Source organism: Mustela nigripes, chromosome 15 (genome assembly GCF_022355385.1).
Source record: "Mustela nigripes isolate SB6536 chromosome 15, MUSNIG.SB6536, whole genome shotgun sequence".
In the NCBI taxonomy this organism is placed as follows: Eukaryota; Metazoa; Chordata; class Mammalia; order Carnivora; family Mustelidae; genus Mustela; species Mustela nigripes.
This window is the reverse complement of record NC_081571.1, coordinates 84,880,897-84,895,320: the sequence shown is the minus strand read 5'-3', so window position 1 is coordinate 84,895,320 and position 14,424 is coordinate 84,880,897. Positions and strand designations below refer to the sequence as shown.

The following is a 14,424-nucleotide window of genomic DNA, read 5'->3' as shown; positions in this document are numbered from 1 at the left end:
TGATCCTCCTGACGTCTCCCAGGTGTTTTGCCCCCTTCCTGCCTCTTCCTGGGTCCCCCGCGCGCTCTTCCGCAGGCTGAAGACCGTCCCCAGGCTGAGGTTTCCTGTGGCGTCTCCTTCGTGCCGCCCCTCGCGGTCGGTACTGTTCGCCGGCGGATGCGGGGGATGATGTTCTAGGAGGGCCCAGGCCCAGCAGGGGGACAGCGTGGATCCTTGTCTTCACCCGTGTCCGGGGCCTCGTTCTTCCAGAAGCTTCCATGGAACCTCGCTTTACTTTCCTGCATCCGGTACTTCTGCCCTCCGTGTTCGCGTTAGTGCTTCACCCTCCTCAGCTGCCTCCTCGGCCTTGTCCCTTCAGGGCAGCCTGTCCGGTCCTCACGCAACTAGCCGCGACAGAGCCTCGGAGCACCGAAGACTGCGGAGGGTGGGGACCCTGTGGTTTCCTTACTGACCTGCCACAGCAGCTTCCAGCCAGAAACTGCCGTTATTCAAGGGGACCCCAGATGCCGCTCATGCTGGGGACTGGCGGACAACTCCAGGGCAGGTGCCCCTTGATGACGGACTGGTGTCCTTAGAGGGGGGCCCTGGTGGACCGCATGAGGGGTCCGGGAGGGCAGACCCATGCCAGGGGCTGGAGGGTCCCAGACGCACAAGGCCAGGCAGGTGCCCCCTGAGCGGGGCTGCCCCCCCAGACCCTTTCAACAAGGGGAAGGAGCCCGCATGGCTGCATCGTCAGAGTTCTCCAAAGGATTTGAAAGAAACGTGAAACCCATTTGTTTTTATTTTATTTATTTATTTATTTATTTTAAAAGATTTTATTTATTTATTTGACAGGCAGAGATCACAAGCAGGCAGAGAGGCAGGCAGAGAGAGAGGAGGAAGCAGGCTCCCCGCTGAGCAGAGAGCCCGATGCGGGGTCGATCCCAGGACCCTGAGATCATGATCTGAGCTGACGGCAGCGGCTTAACCCACGGAGCCACCCAGGCGCCCCAACCCGTTTGTTTTTAATGGCATCCACTAACTCAAAAGTTAGAGCTGTGGGGGGGGGGGGAGGCCGTGTCTTGGTGCCCCTTCGACCCAGTGCCCCGGGCTGAGACTGGAGGGTCGCGCCCGTAGAGGACGTTCTCCGGGCCTCAGCGGGGCCACAGCCTGAGGTCGCAGCCCCGGAGGGGCTGTAGACTGTGTGTTTTAAAGATTTGATGTATCTGTTAGAATGAGAGACAGCAAGCAGGAGAGGGTAAGGTCAGAGGGAGAAGCAGACCCCCCGCAGCAGGGAGCCTGGTGAGGGACTTGATCCCGGGACTCTGGGTTCATGGTCCGAGCTAAGGCAGTTGCTCCAGCAACTGAGCCACCCAGGCGCCCAGATCTGTGTATTTTTATGACCGTGTCGGCTGAGGATGGGAAAGCATCTTCCCCTCCCAGGCTCAGGGTCTGAGGCTTCCTGACTCAACGGACATAAAGGTCAGGGCAGGGGCGCCTTTCTCTAGTGGGTAAATGCAGTGTAGCTGCAGGACCAGCGAGGGTGCCCCTGCCCGGGATCAGGGTACAGACCGAGTGAGAGTACAGTCCTTCTCTGATGTGGCCCCGGCAGCAACCCAGGGAGCCCTGAACGCTCACTTGGGGGCATTAACTGTCTTTGTTCGAGTCTGCTGGTCTGGTCAGGAAGGTTCGAAATGACGGTGCACCCGGACGTCCAGCCAGCCGGCACAGTGCGTCACGGTGGACCCTCTCTGCTCTCCTTTCCCGCTGCACTGACCGCTCAGGAAGGGATTGGTCACAACCTGGTAGCTCGAGCGGGCCACCTGCACAGGTCCCTGCAGACCCGGCTGTCCCTTCATCTGGCCCACCCTGGGAGCTTGTCTACCCCATTTATTTACTCCTCTCCGGGCTGTGGAATCCGAATCGGAACGGATCTGGTGGGTACATTCGAGTAGCTCCTGTAGCTGTCGCACGGTGCCCACCGCACACGGCCTCCTAGGCCCTCAGGCCTGTGACAGTGTTGGCAGTGTGATGGCTGCAAGGTGTCAGACGCTCTGTCACCGGACTAATCCCGTGATTCAGATTATCACCAGTGTACCTGGACGGGAGGAAGAAGATGCTTTACCCACTGATGTATGAGCTCCCGAACCTGAGGACATGTGTGTGTCCTGGTGTAGTTGTCCTCACCACTAAGGCTTGGAGACAACTTGTGCTCACAGCTTTGGGGCTGGGCATTTGGGGCCTGCAGGATGGGCTGGATTTGGCTGCATGAATCTTCTGTACACCGAGGCCTACATGGGGCTGTCGCAGTCTGCTGGCTGGTGGGCTGGGCTGCAGGTCCCTGATACGTGCCTCATGGGTTATAGGTCCACAAAGGTGCTGGGAGGTCATTTATGCTCTGACAGCTCCCTGCCCCGCCATGCACCTTCGTGCTCTCCCTCCAGCAGTGGCCTCAGGGCTCTGACTTCTTGGCTCAGAGCAAGTTCTTATTCCAGGGACCAAGTGGACTCCACGAGGCTCTGTCTTTGCCCAGTCACTGCTGGAGAGCCCAGACCCCGGGGGTGGGGTGGGGCTCTCTGGGCTCACATCTCAGGGGGAGGAAGGTGGAGTCTCTCTTTGGGTTTTGGTGGGTCTTTGAAAGCTGAAATGCATAATCAGCACTCCGAAACCCCTACCCGGCTGGCCATTTGATTGTCATATGTACTGGTCTGTTGAGTTGAGCGAACATTTATCGGGTGCTCGCTACTTGCCAGGCTAGTGTGCTGTTTCAGATGCTGGAGGCAAAGAAAGAAAGAAAGGAGACCCAGTCATGTCGTGGGATGCACAGGGAGGAGACAAGCGAGCAGGCCGTGTGGCTGGAGGCTGTGGGTCTGAGGGCGGAGGCCTGGCTGAGGATCTCAGCGGCGTCCCAGTCCCAGGACGGGGGGCTGGCTCTGCTGTCACCCTTGGGCATCTTACCAGGCTTCTTCCATGGACATGGGCCATCCGGTATCTCCGGGAGCCATGAGGGGGGTTAGGGTGGCGATGCTGGTCCGAGTCCACAGTAGGCAGGGCTCTAGCCTGGAACTGGGCGGGGGGCACAGAAGGTGGAGCCCCCCGTGCAGAGACTCTTCCCAGGGTCCGCAGTTTGTGCCCTGCTGCTCGTGGTCACCGCACGGGGCATCGCCGCCTCTTACAGAGCGAACACGGACGTGTGCCCAACCCCTCTCTTCCTGTCTCCTGTGTGAGGCGAGCAGAGGCCTGCTCCAGAACAGTGTCCCCCTCCCCGGCAAGTAAATTCCGAGAAGCGCACCCGCTGCCATCTTTCCATTCCTGCCTTAGCTCCCGGGGAGCTCCGAGTTCAATGGATCCCAGAGTCACACGTGTTGGGGCTGGATAGATACAATTTTCTTTCCTTTCATTTATTTTGAACTTCTAATTTCCATGTGAACAGCCTTATCTTTCTTAAGATTTTATTTTGGGGGGGCGTGCAAGAAGCAGCGGAGAGAGAGAATCCTCCGGCGGGCTTCCTGCCGAGCATGGAGCTCGACCCAGGGCTGGATCCCCTGACCCAGCATTCATGACCTGAGCCGAAATCAAGAGTCAGGCGCTTAACCGACTGAGCCACCAGGTGCCTTGAGAACAGCCTTATTTTATGCTTGTCTCTGACCTGTCCCGACAACCTCTGGGCAGAAATCAAATCGGCCTGTGTACGGCGCAGCCCTTCCCAGGTCGTGATCCCCAGAGGCAGAGGGAGCAGGTGTGCTGGGGCGTCCGAGCAGCTCAGGGTGGAGTTCTCCAGCCAAATCAGTGCCGTAGGGGCGGCTGCTCGGAACCCCATTTAGAAACCCAGTTTCATCTGTTTTTGTGGAGTTTTATTCTCCTTACTATGAAGTGGTAAACTAGCAAGGTATTAAAAAATGTACACAAAAATGTACATTCAGGGAGATAGAGTATTCAGTCATGGAGTCGATCTTCTGGGGGACATAGACTCTTCTGTTGTTACAGTAAGCCACCTGGCCACCAGAACCTGTGGGCCCATGGAGGTATTCTGAGCCAGAGTGACCGAAGGCCTGCCTGCGTTCTCCCACTGTGTTCCCCTTCCAGAGCAGAGGCACCGGGCTGGGGAGGGCCCGCCGGTGCCGTGTGGGTGTGGTCGGTCTGAGTGCGTGGAGGGGAGCCCCCGAGGCTCAGAGCCAGAAGGAAGCGGCTGTGTCCGGAGAGCCGGCCGTCCGCACGCTTCCCTGCGAGGCTTTCCCTCCTTCCTCCATCCTGCTCTTCCTGGGGATGCGGAGGGCATGGCCGCCTCTGCTGGGTGCCGGAGGGCAGCCAACCACCTCAACCCCTCGGGGGTGACACAGCTAAGTGCAGTCCCTGGCGTCACTCCTCAGGTGCTGGTCTCTGTGACCTCCAGCACCCCCTTCCAGGTATGGACGGCCTTGTTCCTTGGCCCCCTCGAGGCCCTCCGGACGGGACAGAGGCTTCTTTATCAGGTTGGCCCCCCGTCCCTTGGCCTGGCAGCGAGGTGTGGACGTCCACACAGGGTCTTCCCTCCCTCCGGTGGAGCACGAGGTCCCGGGCACGAGGGTTGGGTTTTCCTGGCACGAGAAAGTGTGGTGGCTCGGAAACGATGACACTTTCAGATCACAACCTCTGTCCCCTTACCCAGGGCCTGCTTCCTGGATATAGGAGCCAGAGTCTGCTCATTCAGGGTCTTTACTGCTGTCCACGGCTGCCTTCTGCTTGTGTTAATAGGTTGACTGTTTGGAGGTGGAAGCAGGTTCCTCCATCGGATCTGGTTGGCGCACAGTGTCCGTTCCAGACACAGGCAGTGGGAGAAAGACTGGTGGAAAATGACCCTGGGTGGGTTCTTAGAATGAAACCAAGGTTTATTTTTCTTTGATGTGGTGGTCGCTTATTCATCCATTCATTCAGCAGATAGATCAGCACCTGCTGTATACCGGGACAGCTTTGCTTTCCCACGAGAACGTCTCCACGTGCTGGGAAGAGGGACGTGTTTCTCGTCAGGGGCAGAAAGGCCCCATTACATGCAGCCAGGCAGGGAGATGGCCTCTAGCCATTGGGCTAAGCAGTCAGCGTGGAAGGAGTGGTCATCTGTTCTGCAGGTGGTCGGGTGGGACACAGGCGAGCTGAGACGCCCACCCCCATTCTGCGGCGGGCTCCAAGCAGACTCGGGGAAACGCCTCATTCTCAGCCTGTTCCGCCCAAAGAGGTCCCCAACAGTAAGGATCTCACCAGGACATGGCTGCGGGTGCTGCCCACTCTCCCTGCCCTCCCGGTCTGAGCAGCTCGTCCGCGTCGGCTCTGGTCGGCCCGCTGCTCTCTGTGGCACTGTCCTCACAGCCCCCCGCCTGGGGCCCCGAGACGGCGGAATGTGGCTCCGTCTGTGCTCACACCGGCATTTCCGCGGTGTCAGGTGTCTCTCTTTCTCTTTTTTAAAAGATTTTATTTATTTATTTGACAGAGATCATAAGTAGCAGAGAGGCAGGCAGAGAGAGAGAGAGGAGGAAGCAGGCTCCCTGCTGAGCAGAGAGCCCAATGCGGGACTCGATTCCAGGGCCCTGAGATTGTGACCTGAGTCCAAGGCAGCCGGTTAACCGACTGAGCCACCCAGGCGCCCCGGGTGTCTCTGGTTCAGGCACATCTTTCCCTTCTCTCTTCAGGGGACCCACCTGGTGGAATGTCAGCGACTGTTGCTTGGTTCTGAGGTTCTTTGGAGAATAAACAGGAAGAAAATCTCAGTTCCGTATTTTCCCCCAGCGATCATCTCCCATGAGACTTTCGAATAAGTTTCTTTTCTCCTTTTATGAAACACAGGAACTTGCAGCTAAATATCTCATTTGCTGTAAAATAACAAGAACAACAACAACACCAAAACAAACTCTAAGGGGAAGCATGGTGAGTCCTGATTCTCACCATCGAGATGTCAGCCGGGAAGTTCTCAACGTCAGGCTGGTTTTAAGTTTCAAGGTTTGTGAGTGCTGCACAGGTGATCTCCAAACCAGAACCAGAAGACAGAAAGCATCCGTTTGGGGCCTGGCGTGTGTGAGGGGATGGCCTCGTCGGGCAGTGCAGTGGAGGGGGCCCGGCTCTGCTGCCCTTGACCCTCGCTCTGGAGAGGCCTGTGGACCACGTACTCTTTGGCCCCTGTGGGATGTGGTCGCACCCCTGCATGCATGTGCACAGGACCTTTCCCATGCGCCGGGTTTGGCTTAGATTCACGTGCCTCTCACCAGCTTGGCCGTGTCTCCGTGGGCCTGGCTCACGCGCACGTGGTGTGTTCTGGAGTGTGGTAACCCGGCGGCTCTACCGGAGAACATTCATTGTTTTTCTCTTTCTTCACCTGCCAAGAGCCATTGGTGATTCCCAAAAGGAAAATCTCTGCAATCTTTTTTTTTTTTTTTTTTTTTAAGATTTTATTTATTTATCAGAGAGAGGGGGGGAGAGAGAGCAAGCACAGGCAGACAGAGAGGCAGGCAGAGTCAGAGGGAGAAGCAGGCTCCCTGCGGAGCAAGGAGCCCGATGTGGGACTCGATCCCAGGACGCTGGGATCATGACCTGAGCCGAAGGCAGCTGCTTAACCAACTGAGCCACCCAGGCGTCCCAAATCTCTGCAATCTTTTGAAGTAAAAGCTTCTTGGAGCTGGAGGAGCTGTGGAGAGCTCGTGTGTTCTCGTGCTCCTCCCGTGGGGGAAACTGAGGCCCAGAAAAATCAGGTCTCCTGTCCCACTGTGTTCAGGAAAGGACCATGTGCGCCGACTCCACTGCTGCTCTTTGGAACCCTGGAGGAACACGCTCGTCAGAAATAAGGTGCACTGGCCCGGAAACCCCACCCCGTCTATAGAGACATTAACTGAAAAGTCAACTGGGCGTCTATAGAGACATTAACTGAAAAGTCAAGAAGCTTCCAACAAGCCGAGCTCATCTCAGTACCCCTGGAGGCTCAGGTGGGCCCGTTTGCAAACTGGCATCTTCTAAATGTGCTGGTTCCCCCCAGAGAGTCAGAATGTCTGTTCCGTTGGGAGTTGTGCGGGCGAGGGTGCACCCGGGGCCTCTGGTGTGGAGTTCTGAGGAGCTGGTGCTCTGGTGTGGGGTCGGTGTCTGTTGCTTTCTTCAGTTTCGGCAAGAGTGAGGCAGTTTGGCCCTTTGTGGAGCCGCCAGTGTTCGCGCTGTGCCTGGGTACTCGAGCTACCCTGCCGTCCGAGGTGGGGTCGGGGGCCTGCGGGCGCCCCAGGAGACGGGCCATAGCAGAGGCCTCTGAGATGCGAGGGGTGGCCCGAGGCTTTTCCTCCGCAGAGGAGACAAGGTCTCTGCCTGGGTGTCCGTGTCACAAGCTGCCCGTGGACAGCGCTGTCGACCCTGTTCGCACTTGTGAGTCTCCAGGAGAGGACACAGACTGTGGTGCTGTCGGCGATTGTGGACAGACCCCAGGGCCCACAAGGAGCCAGGGATCTGCGGTGTTTTCTGCAGGGCCTGCTGCTGCCCGAGGCTCTCTCCTTCCGTGTGGAGCAGGGGACATGGGAGGGCAACACTGGACCAACAGCAGGTCTCCCCGTGGGACTTACTTCTAACTGGCAAGTCACTCTGTGTTTTAAACAGCTGGAGGGGTGCCAGGTGGCGCCGTTGGTGAAGCGTCTGCCTTTGGCTCGGGTCACGATCTCAGGGTCACGGGATCGAGCCCCGGAGTGGGGCTCCCTGCTCAGTGGGGAACCTGCTTCTCCCCTTCCCCCCCACCCCTGCTTGTGTGCTCACTCACTCTCTCTGTCTCAAATAAAGAAATAAAATCTTTTAAAAGATAAACAGCTGGAGTCCATGCTTTTTTTTTTTTTCTTTAAAAGGGTCCTTCTCCTTAATTATTGCCCCAGCTTTGGCCTGGTGCTGACGAATCAAATTCAGAGTAACAAAGCGAGCCAGGATTTGAATGGATCAGCAGAATGTGGTCCATCCGTACAATGAAATATTTAGCCTTGATGAGGAAGGAACTTGCTACAACACTCATGAACCTTGAGGGCATTTTGCTGGGTGAAAGAAGGCAGTCACAGAAGGACAAATACTGATCACTTCTGTGAGTTACCTCGGGTAGCCGGCTTCAGACACAAAGTGGAAGGGTGGGTGCTGGGGGAGGGGACGGGGTTGTGTTGCGTGGGTGCAGAGTTTCAGTTCTGCAATATGAAAAAGTTACAGATTGGTTGCCCAATAGTATAAATATACTTTACTGAGCTCTGCACTCAAATGGTTAAGATGATACATTTTAAGTTATATGTATCTTACCATAATTTACACATTAAAAAAAATTAAGGGGACTAGTATGAATAAAGTCCTGATTCGTAGGCTAATGGATTCCTACTTTGATCAGTTTGTTTTGGAGGATATGTGGATGTTACCTTGCATTCTAACACCACACGTAGTATGCTCTCTGATATTCTGATTGTGGCAGCAAGAAAGACATATAAAGAGCTAATGAGTGTATAAAAGGGACAGCAGGTGCATTGCTGTGAAATAAGTGCATTACTTGGAAAAGTGCCTGTGATTGGCAAGGGAACACGGTAACTGTACGCTAAATCGATGGTATATTTACATTTGCTTTTTAGGTGAAGCCAAAAATCTTCCCACTTACCCGGGGCCAAACAAGATGCGAGATTGCTACTGCACGGTGAACCTGGACCGGGAGGAGGTTTTCAGGACCAAGATTGTGGAGAAGTCGCTCTGGTAATGTCTGCTGTTTGCTTTCCTCCGCCTGCTTCCTCTGTGTGGCAGATGCCTGGAACACAGGTGCCATTGGCCACTGTCCACACTGCCCAGCTTGTGTGAGGCACTGGAATGTTCTGTGAGCTCCTGTCTGCCAGGGCCGCTGGGCTGCCGTCTTGGTGGCAGTCCCCAAATGCTCGTGCTGGCCCGGGCTTAGCAGCCTGCAGCTGCAGGGGAGCGGTCACCCCCTGCAGGGGCGTGTTTGGGCATCTCCGGTCAGAGATGGGCTGAAGGTCAAGGTGTGCACCGGACATAGCAGCAGTCAGGCATTTTGACAGGTGAACATTGGGCAGCTTTTTTTTTTTTTTTAAACCACCTTCCTTTAAACTTTCCCAGAGAGACAAATCTGAGATGGGCATGGAAGTGATGCCCACTGAGGAAGGGGGGAGAGCGCTAGAGATTGTTGGTTGGAAGGAGCAGCATCTAGTAGGTCCTCAGGTCCTTGGAGAGTTTGCTGTACAATGAACATATCCGTGCCCCGGAGGGTCAGCTGTTAAGGGCCACTCACCACCGGAGGGCTTGTCAGGACAGCTGTCTGCTCAGACATCTCTGACAGTCTCCCCGTGATGCCACCCCTGGACCACACCCCGGGGACAGGAGGGCTCCCTAAAAGTCACAGCAGTTTCCATGGAGGGTAGGGAGAGAGAACCCAGAAGCGCAAATGTTAGCAGGGGCGGGCCTCGTGGCTTGCAGCCAGCACAGCTAGTGGGGGTCCTGAGCAAGTCACTTGTCACCAAGTGGCTGGTGGAGTGGAGCAGGGTCCTCCAGGAAGCCCGTGTTTACAAGTGTGGGTGGTGTGGACCCACGCAAGCTGTTTCTGGTTTGAGAGCAGCTTTCGCAGAACAAGTGTATCCTTCCTACTGTTCTCTCTGAGAGGGCACAAGCCGCACGTTCTGACCGGACTTGGTTTCTACAGACCTGTTAGGGATTTCCTGCCCCTTCCATTCTCCATCTGCACAGGGCCCCCAGCACTGGGGGGCACCCTTGAGGCCAAGTGGCCACAGCATGTGGGCCAGGCATGCTCCAGAGTCTCTGGAATCATTCGTTGTAGGAAAACAGAACTCCTGAGTCGTCTGTCAGGAGTTGCGCCTGGCTTTGGGGCTGGTGTTGGAGGTGAGGCCAGGGCTCACGATGTCACTGTCACCTTCTGGGTTATGTCCACGGTCCTGAGGCCGGGTGAACCCTTTCTGTGTTTGCACAGTTGGCATTGATGCCTGGAGGTCCTATACCTGGAAAGTCACTGTGGTCTCAGGGAAGCTCAGCCCTCCCCAGACCTGCTGAGCCCAGACCTCTAGGAAGAGAGTCTGCTTGGGAACCTCTGTTTTAGGCAGGGCTGAGAGTGGGGGTCCTGATCTTCAAAACATTTTAGACAAGTTTAGAAATGGAAACTGTGGTTCCTGGATTTGGTGATACTAGGAAATGTGCTTCTGGAGCAGGAAGGGGAAGCTCGGAGCTAAATCAGGTAATGATGTGGTCACACTGTCCGTTCAGAAGATCAGCCATCTGAGAAACAGCCAGAATCAGGTGGGAGCCTCCAAAATGCTGTCGCAAGGAGCCAGTTACCTGTAGTCAGTGCCCTGAGGTAATGGTCTGACTTGGAAAATTCATTCTCTCCTTATGGACAGTTTTAATGAGCTTGGCTATTTTTGTTTATTTATTTATTAGCTCAGTGAATGTTTTTTTATTTATGTATTAAAGATTTACTCATTTGAGAGAGAGAGCGCGCAGGCATACGTGCACGTGAGGGAGGGAGGGCCGAGGGAGAGAATCTGGAGCAGGTTCCCTACTGAGCAGGAGCCTGATGTGATTCCAGGACCCCAAGATCATGACCTCAGCTGAAACCAAGAGTCGGATGTTAACTGACTGAGCCACCACGTGCCCCTCAGTGAAAATTTATTGAGTGCTTCTCTAATGCACTGACAAGGAGAGGGTGCTCTAAACAGAAAGTTAAAAGTGACAGCAAAGAAAGACACTAACACAAAATAATTCCAGGAACTTAAAAAATATGGGTGCATTTCACCATTTAGTATTGAGACAAAAACTGCATTCACACTGGTAGACCTTGTGGGCGAGTAGCCCCAGAGCTCTACTATAGTGTCTGGGCAAAAAGGCGAAGAAACTCACCCTATAAAAGAAGTTAGCAAGGTAAAGTGCTGCCTCCATTTGCTGCCAAGTATTTGAAATAAAAAATTAGCTCTCTTGTGAGTGTGCACGCCTGAATCCAGAAGCCTCAGTCCATGCACGGGCATTGCCGTAGTCCTGGATAGTTGTAACGTCCTCAGAGGTGACGAAATGCCAGTCAAAGCAAGTCCAGACGACCCTTCAGTCCAGGCCTCGAAGAATCTTCCTCTGTGATCTCTGAGGAGAAAGTACAGAAGAACCCAAGGAGGTGAAGTGTTGGTGCATTTGCCAAGAAAAACAACAGAATCAGACCTGAAGGGTTTGCAGAAGGTCTGCCGACAAGATTTAATGACTTTGAAGTAATAAGTAAGACAAGGTTGCAGACATGACTGGGATGAGGAATGATAAAGAATGATGAACCCAGTTTCCGAAAGAACCAAGTAGAATTCCCGGAAAGGAAGGACCCAAGGACTTGAATGGAACGTCACTGGGTGAGTAAACAGCTGGATGGGTTCGCTGGAGGGAGAAGGGGTGAACGGGAAGGCTCCAGACACCCCCGACACACAGGAAACGGGTAGGAGGGGGTTAGCGACAGAGCAGAAGAATGTCCAGACCTGTCTCACGAGGACTCGGAGGCGAGCGGGAAGAAGCCCGTGCGCAAGGGTAGCTGCAGGGAGACGACACATGAAGATGCGGCTCCAGTAGCCGTGGCTGGAGGCCGGAAGCGGAAGACCCGTCCGCAGGCTCTGCCGGCTTTGAGGCAGGGAGGAAGGCCGAGGCTCCGACGGCAGCTGCCAGCACGAAGGAAGCGGGCGCACTGGGGGCCAGGCCGGCCCTGCCCACGGCCTCCAGTGTGGGCAGCGCTCGGTCATCACCTCCGAGGAGTGCCGGAGTCTTCCCTCTCTCCAGCTCGTGCCTGCGGGCCTCAGCGTTTCCTCTCCGATCGGCTGCTGCATTTGGGAAAGTCCCTGCGGGAAGGAAGAGCCTCCATCTGGTCTCTGAACTCAAAAGAGCCAGAGGGCATGGCGGCCTGTCCGGGCCTTGGGGGCAGGGTCAGTCCCCAGCTCAGCTGCTGTCCAGCACCGTCTTTGCACTCAGACGTGCAGACAGAACGTGTCGGAGAGACTCCCTCCCTTCGCAGCGGAAGGCCATCCCGGGTCTCCTGGGGGAGGACCGTGCTTCTCAGGTGTCCCCGGCACTCGCGTGAGGCCGTTCCCCACGAGTAAGTCCGCCGCGGGTAACTTAGGGAAAGGCCCGAGTTTGTCCTTTGCTTTCCTTCGGCTGTGGGGTGCTGGGGAGGCTCGGCTGCAGACCTTCTTGGAAGGGCTCATGAGGTCTGGCACTGGGGAGCCCCAGTCCTTTCCTCCTGGCCTTGTCCATTCTCCAGAAAAGCGATTTGGGGCAAAGTTTCTGTCTTACTAGGAAAATACCTTCCTGACGTTGACTGTGAACCTCGTTCACACGTAACTTCTGTGGCTGTGATCGTGCTCTCCCTTCAGTGGCCGCTCATGGTCGGTTGGCTTAACCTCAGGCCCCAGGATGTTGGGCCGTCACATCGGGGCTCAGAGGCAGCTGCAGCCCCAGACAGCACGGCACACGTGCGGAGAGCACCTGGTGACCCACCCGGAGAGTTGCCTCCTGCTTCCCAGACAGGGCTAGGGAAGGTCCCATCACGGAGGAAATCACCACTTTCTCCAGTGAAAGAAGCATATTCTAGTTATGTGAACAAAACAAGTAAAAACAATGCTGGGCCGCTCATTTGCAAGAATATTCCCCAAAGTACTCTATATTCATCTCCTTTTGTCAACATGTGTGATTATATCAAGGATGGCGTTGCCTCCCTTTTCCCACAAAATGCCTAAAACGTGTGGGCACAGCTCCTGTGCCCCAAACTTCCTGATCTGACCCGCACCTTCCCCAGCGGCCACTGTGATGGGGCTGGGGTGCCGAGCCTCTCCCCAGGGCCACTCCAAGACCCCCACCCCCAGGCGGTCTCTGTCTGCCTTCTCTCACCTGGTTTCTGTTGTGGGGAAGGGGCCACCCCCTGGCGCTGGCCTGGCTTCCCACAGAGACTTCTCACCTTCCAGTGGGAACGGTGGCCGCTCGGCCCAGAGTGTGCTGGTGTCTGACGACTGCTAACGGAGGGTCACAAAGTTGTGTTCGCAGTAAGATTCCCTCTTGTTCTGAAAACTGGGATTGTTCCAGAATGGTCCGGAATATGTGGACATAAATGTCAATGTGGTTATTTTCGGGCGGGTAGTGGGATTATGGGGGATGTTTTTGTTTTTGCTTTTTTACATAAGATTAGAAGTTAGACAGTAAAATAACCACTTTCTGGAGCAAAGTGAGGAGGAGCTCGCCCATCACCGTGTTTGTCTACACGGCGTAATTGTAGCCCTCACATCCTGTCGTTCCTGCTGAGAAAGTTCCCAAAGGAGAGGTTGTTCCCAGGAAGGACGGGTGCGCGCTTCCAAACTGGAATTAAAGAGCGTGTGGGTCTGTGACGAGTTAGCCCCCATCTGCTCCTGGAAAATGCCCGTCACTCAGAGCCCAGCGCTCCTGCCCCGGGGACCCTGCAGCTCCCGTCCTGGGGGGGACACGCTGCCTGGGTTAGACTCCGAAAGGGACGGAGTCTGTGGTTCAGGACGACAGACACCATCTTCTTGGAGGTTTTCAGTAAATCCCGGGTTGTGGATGAGCAAATGCTGATTTTGGTTTAGGAGGCTGTACGTCTAACGGTTTCTCCTAATACTTACTTTTATCTCTAATTGCTCCAGTTTAAAAAAAGTTTTTGGGACGTAAATTCAAGCGTTTGGCTCAGATAGTCCTTGTCAGCTGGAGTCGGTGAATTCATGCCCCCACTGTTCTGGGGTGCTCCCGGAGGAATCCCCAGTTTGGGTCCTGGTGCTTGGGGAAGAGTGTGAGCCCCTTTAAGAACATTTCCTGCCTTGGAGCGCCTGGGGGGCTCAGTGGGTCAAGCCTCTGCCTTCGGCTTAAGTCATGATCTCAGGATCCTGGGATCGAGCCCTGAATCCGACTCTCTGCTCAGTGGGGAGCCTGCTTCTTTCTCCCTCTGCCTGCGTCTCTGACTGCTTGTGATCTCTGTCAAATAAATAAACAAAATCTTTAAAAAAAAAAAAAAAAAGGAAAAAGAAAAAAGAACATTTCCTGCTTGGTCCAGTGCCTGCCTGATGCTAACCTGGGGCCCTCTGGCCCTGCCTGCCAGGCCACCACTCTCGAATGCCCTCTGGATCTGTGATGTGCAGCAGCCGCCACTGACCCTTGGGGGTTTATGCCCACGTCTCTGCCCGGAGCCCCACGAGTGTGGCGACTGGCCCGGTGACTCTTCTGCCTGGCACTGGGACAGACACTGGGATCTGACCTCAGACTCTCTCCTTCCTGCGGAGGCTTAGCTACATCCCTCCTATCCCTGCTGCCAATGTGCAGCGTGCCACATGACACGACCCATGTCCTTTGTGGGATCAGAGCAGCTTTCTGTCCAGGAGCTGCCCATCCCCGGGGTGACCTGAGTCGGGGTTGGGGCTCCCACAGAGGCTCAGCATCCTTCCTCCCAAG

At 55.4% G+C, this 14,424-nt stretch overlaps 1 protein-coding gene across 3 annotated transcripts in view; it reads left to right on the top strand.

Moving 5' to 3' along the window:
- Positions 1 to 14,424, top strand: part of RASA3 (RAS p21 protein activator 3) — a 113,511-nt gene that overhangs the window by 33,185 nt on the left and 65,902 nt on the right. For 2 of the 3 annotated variants that reach the window (XM_059377857.1, XM_059377858.1), the window contains exon 2: positions 8,571 to 8,688. In XM_059377857.1, coding sequence (XP_059233840.1) covers positions 8,571 to 8,688 — 118 coding nt within the window. Of the gene's footprint in view, positions 1 to 8,570; positions 8,689 to 14,424 lie in introns of those variants that run through there. The other variant, XM_059377859.1, reaches the window with a different exon arrangement.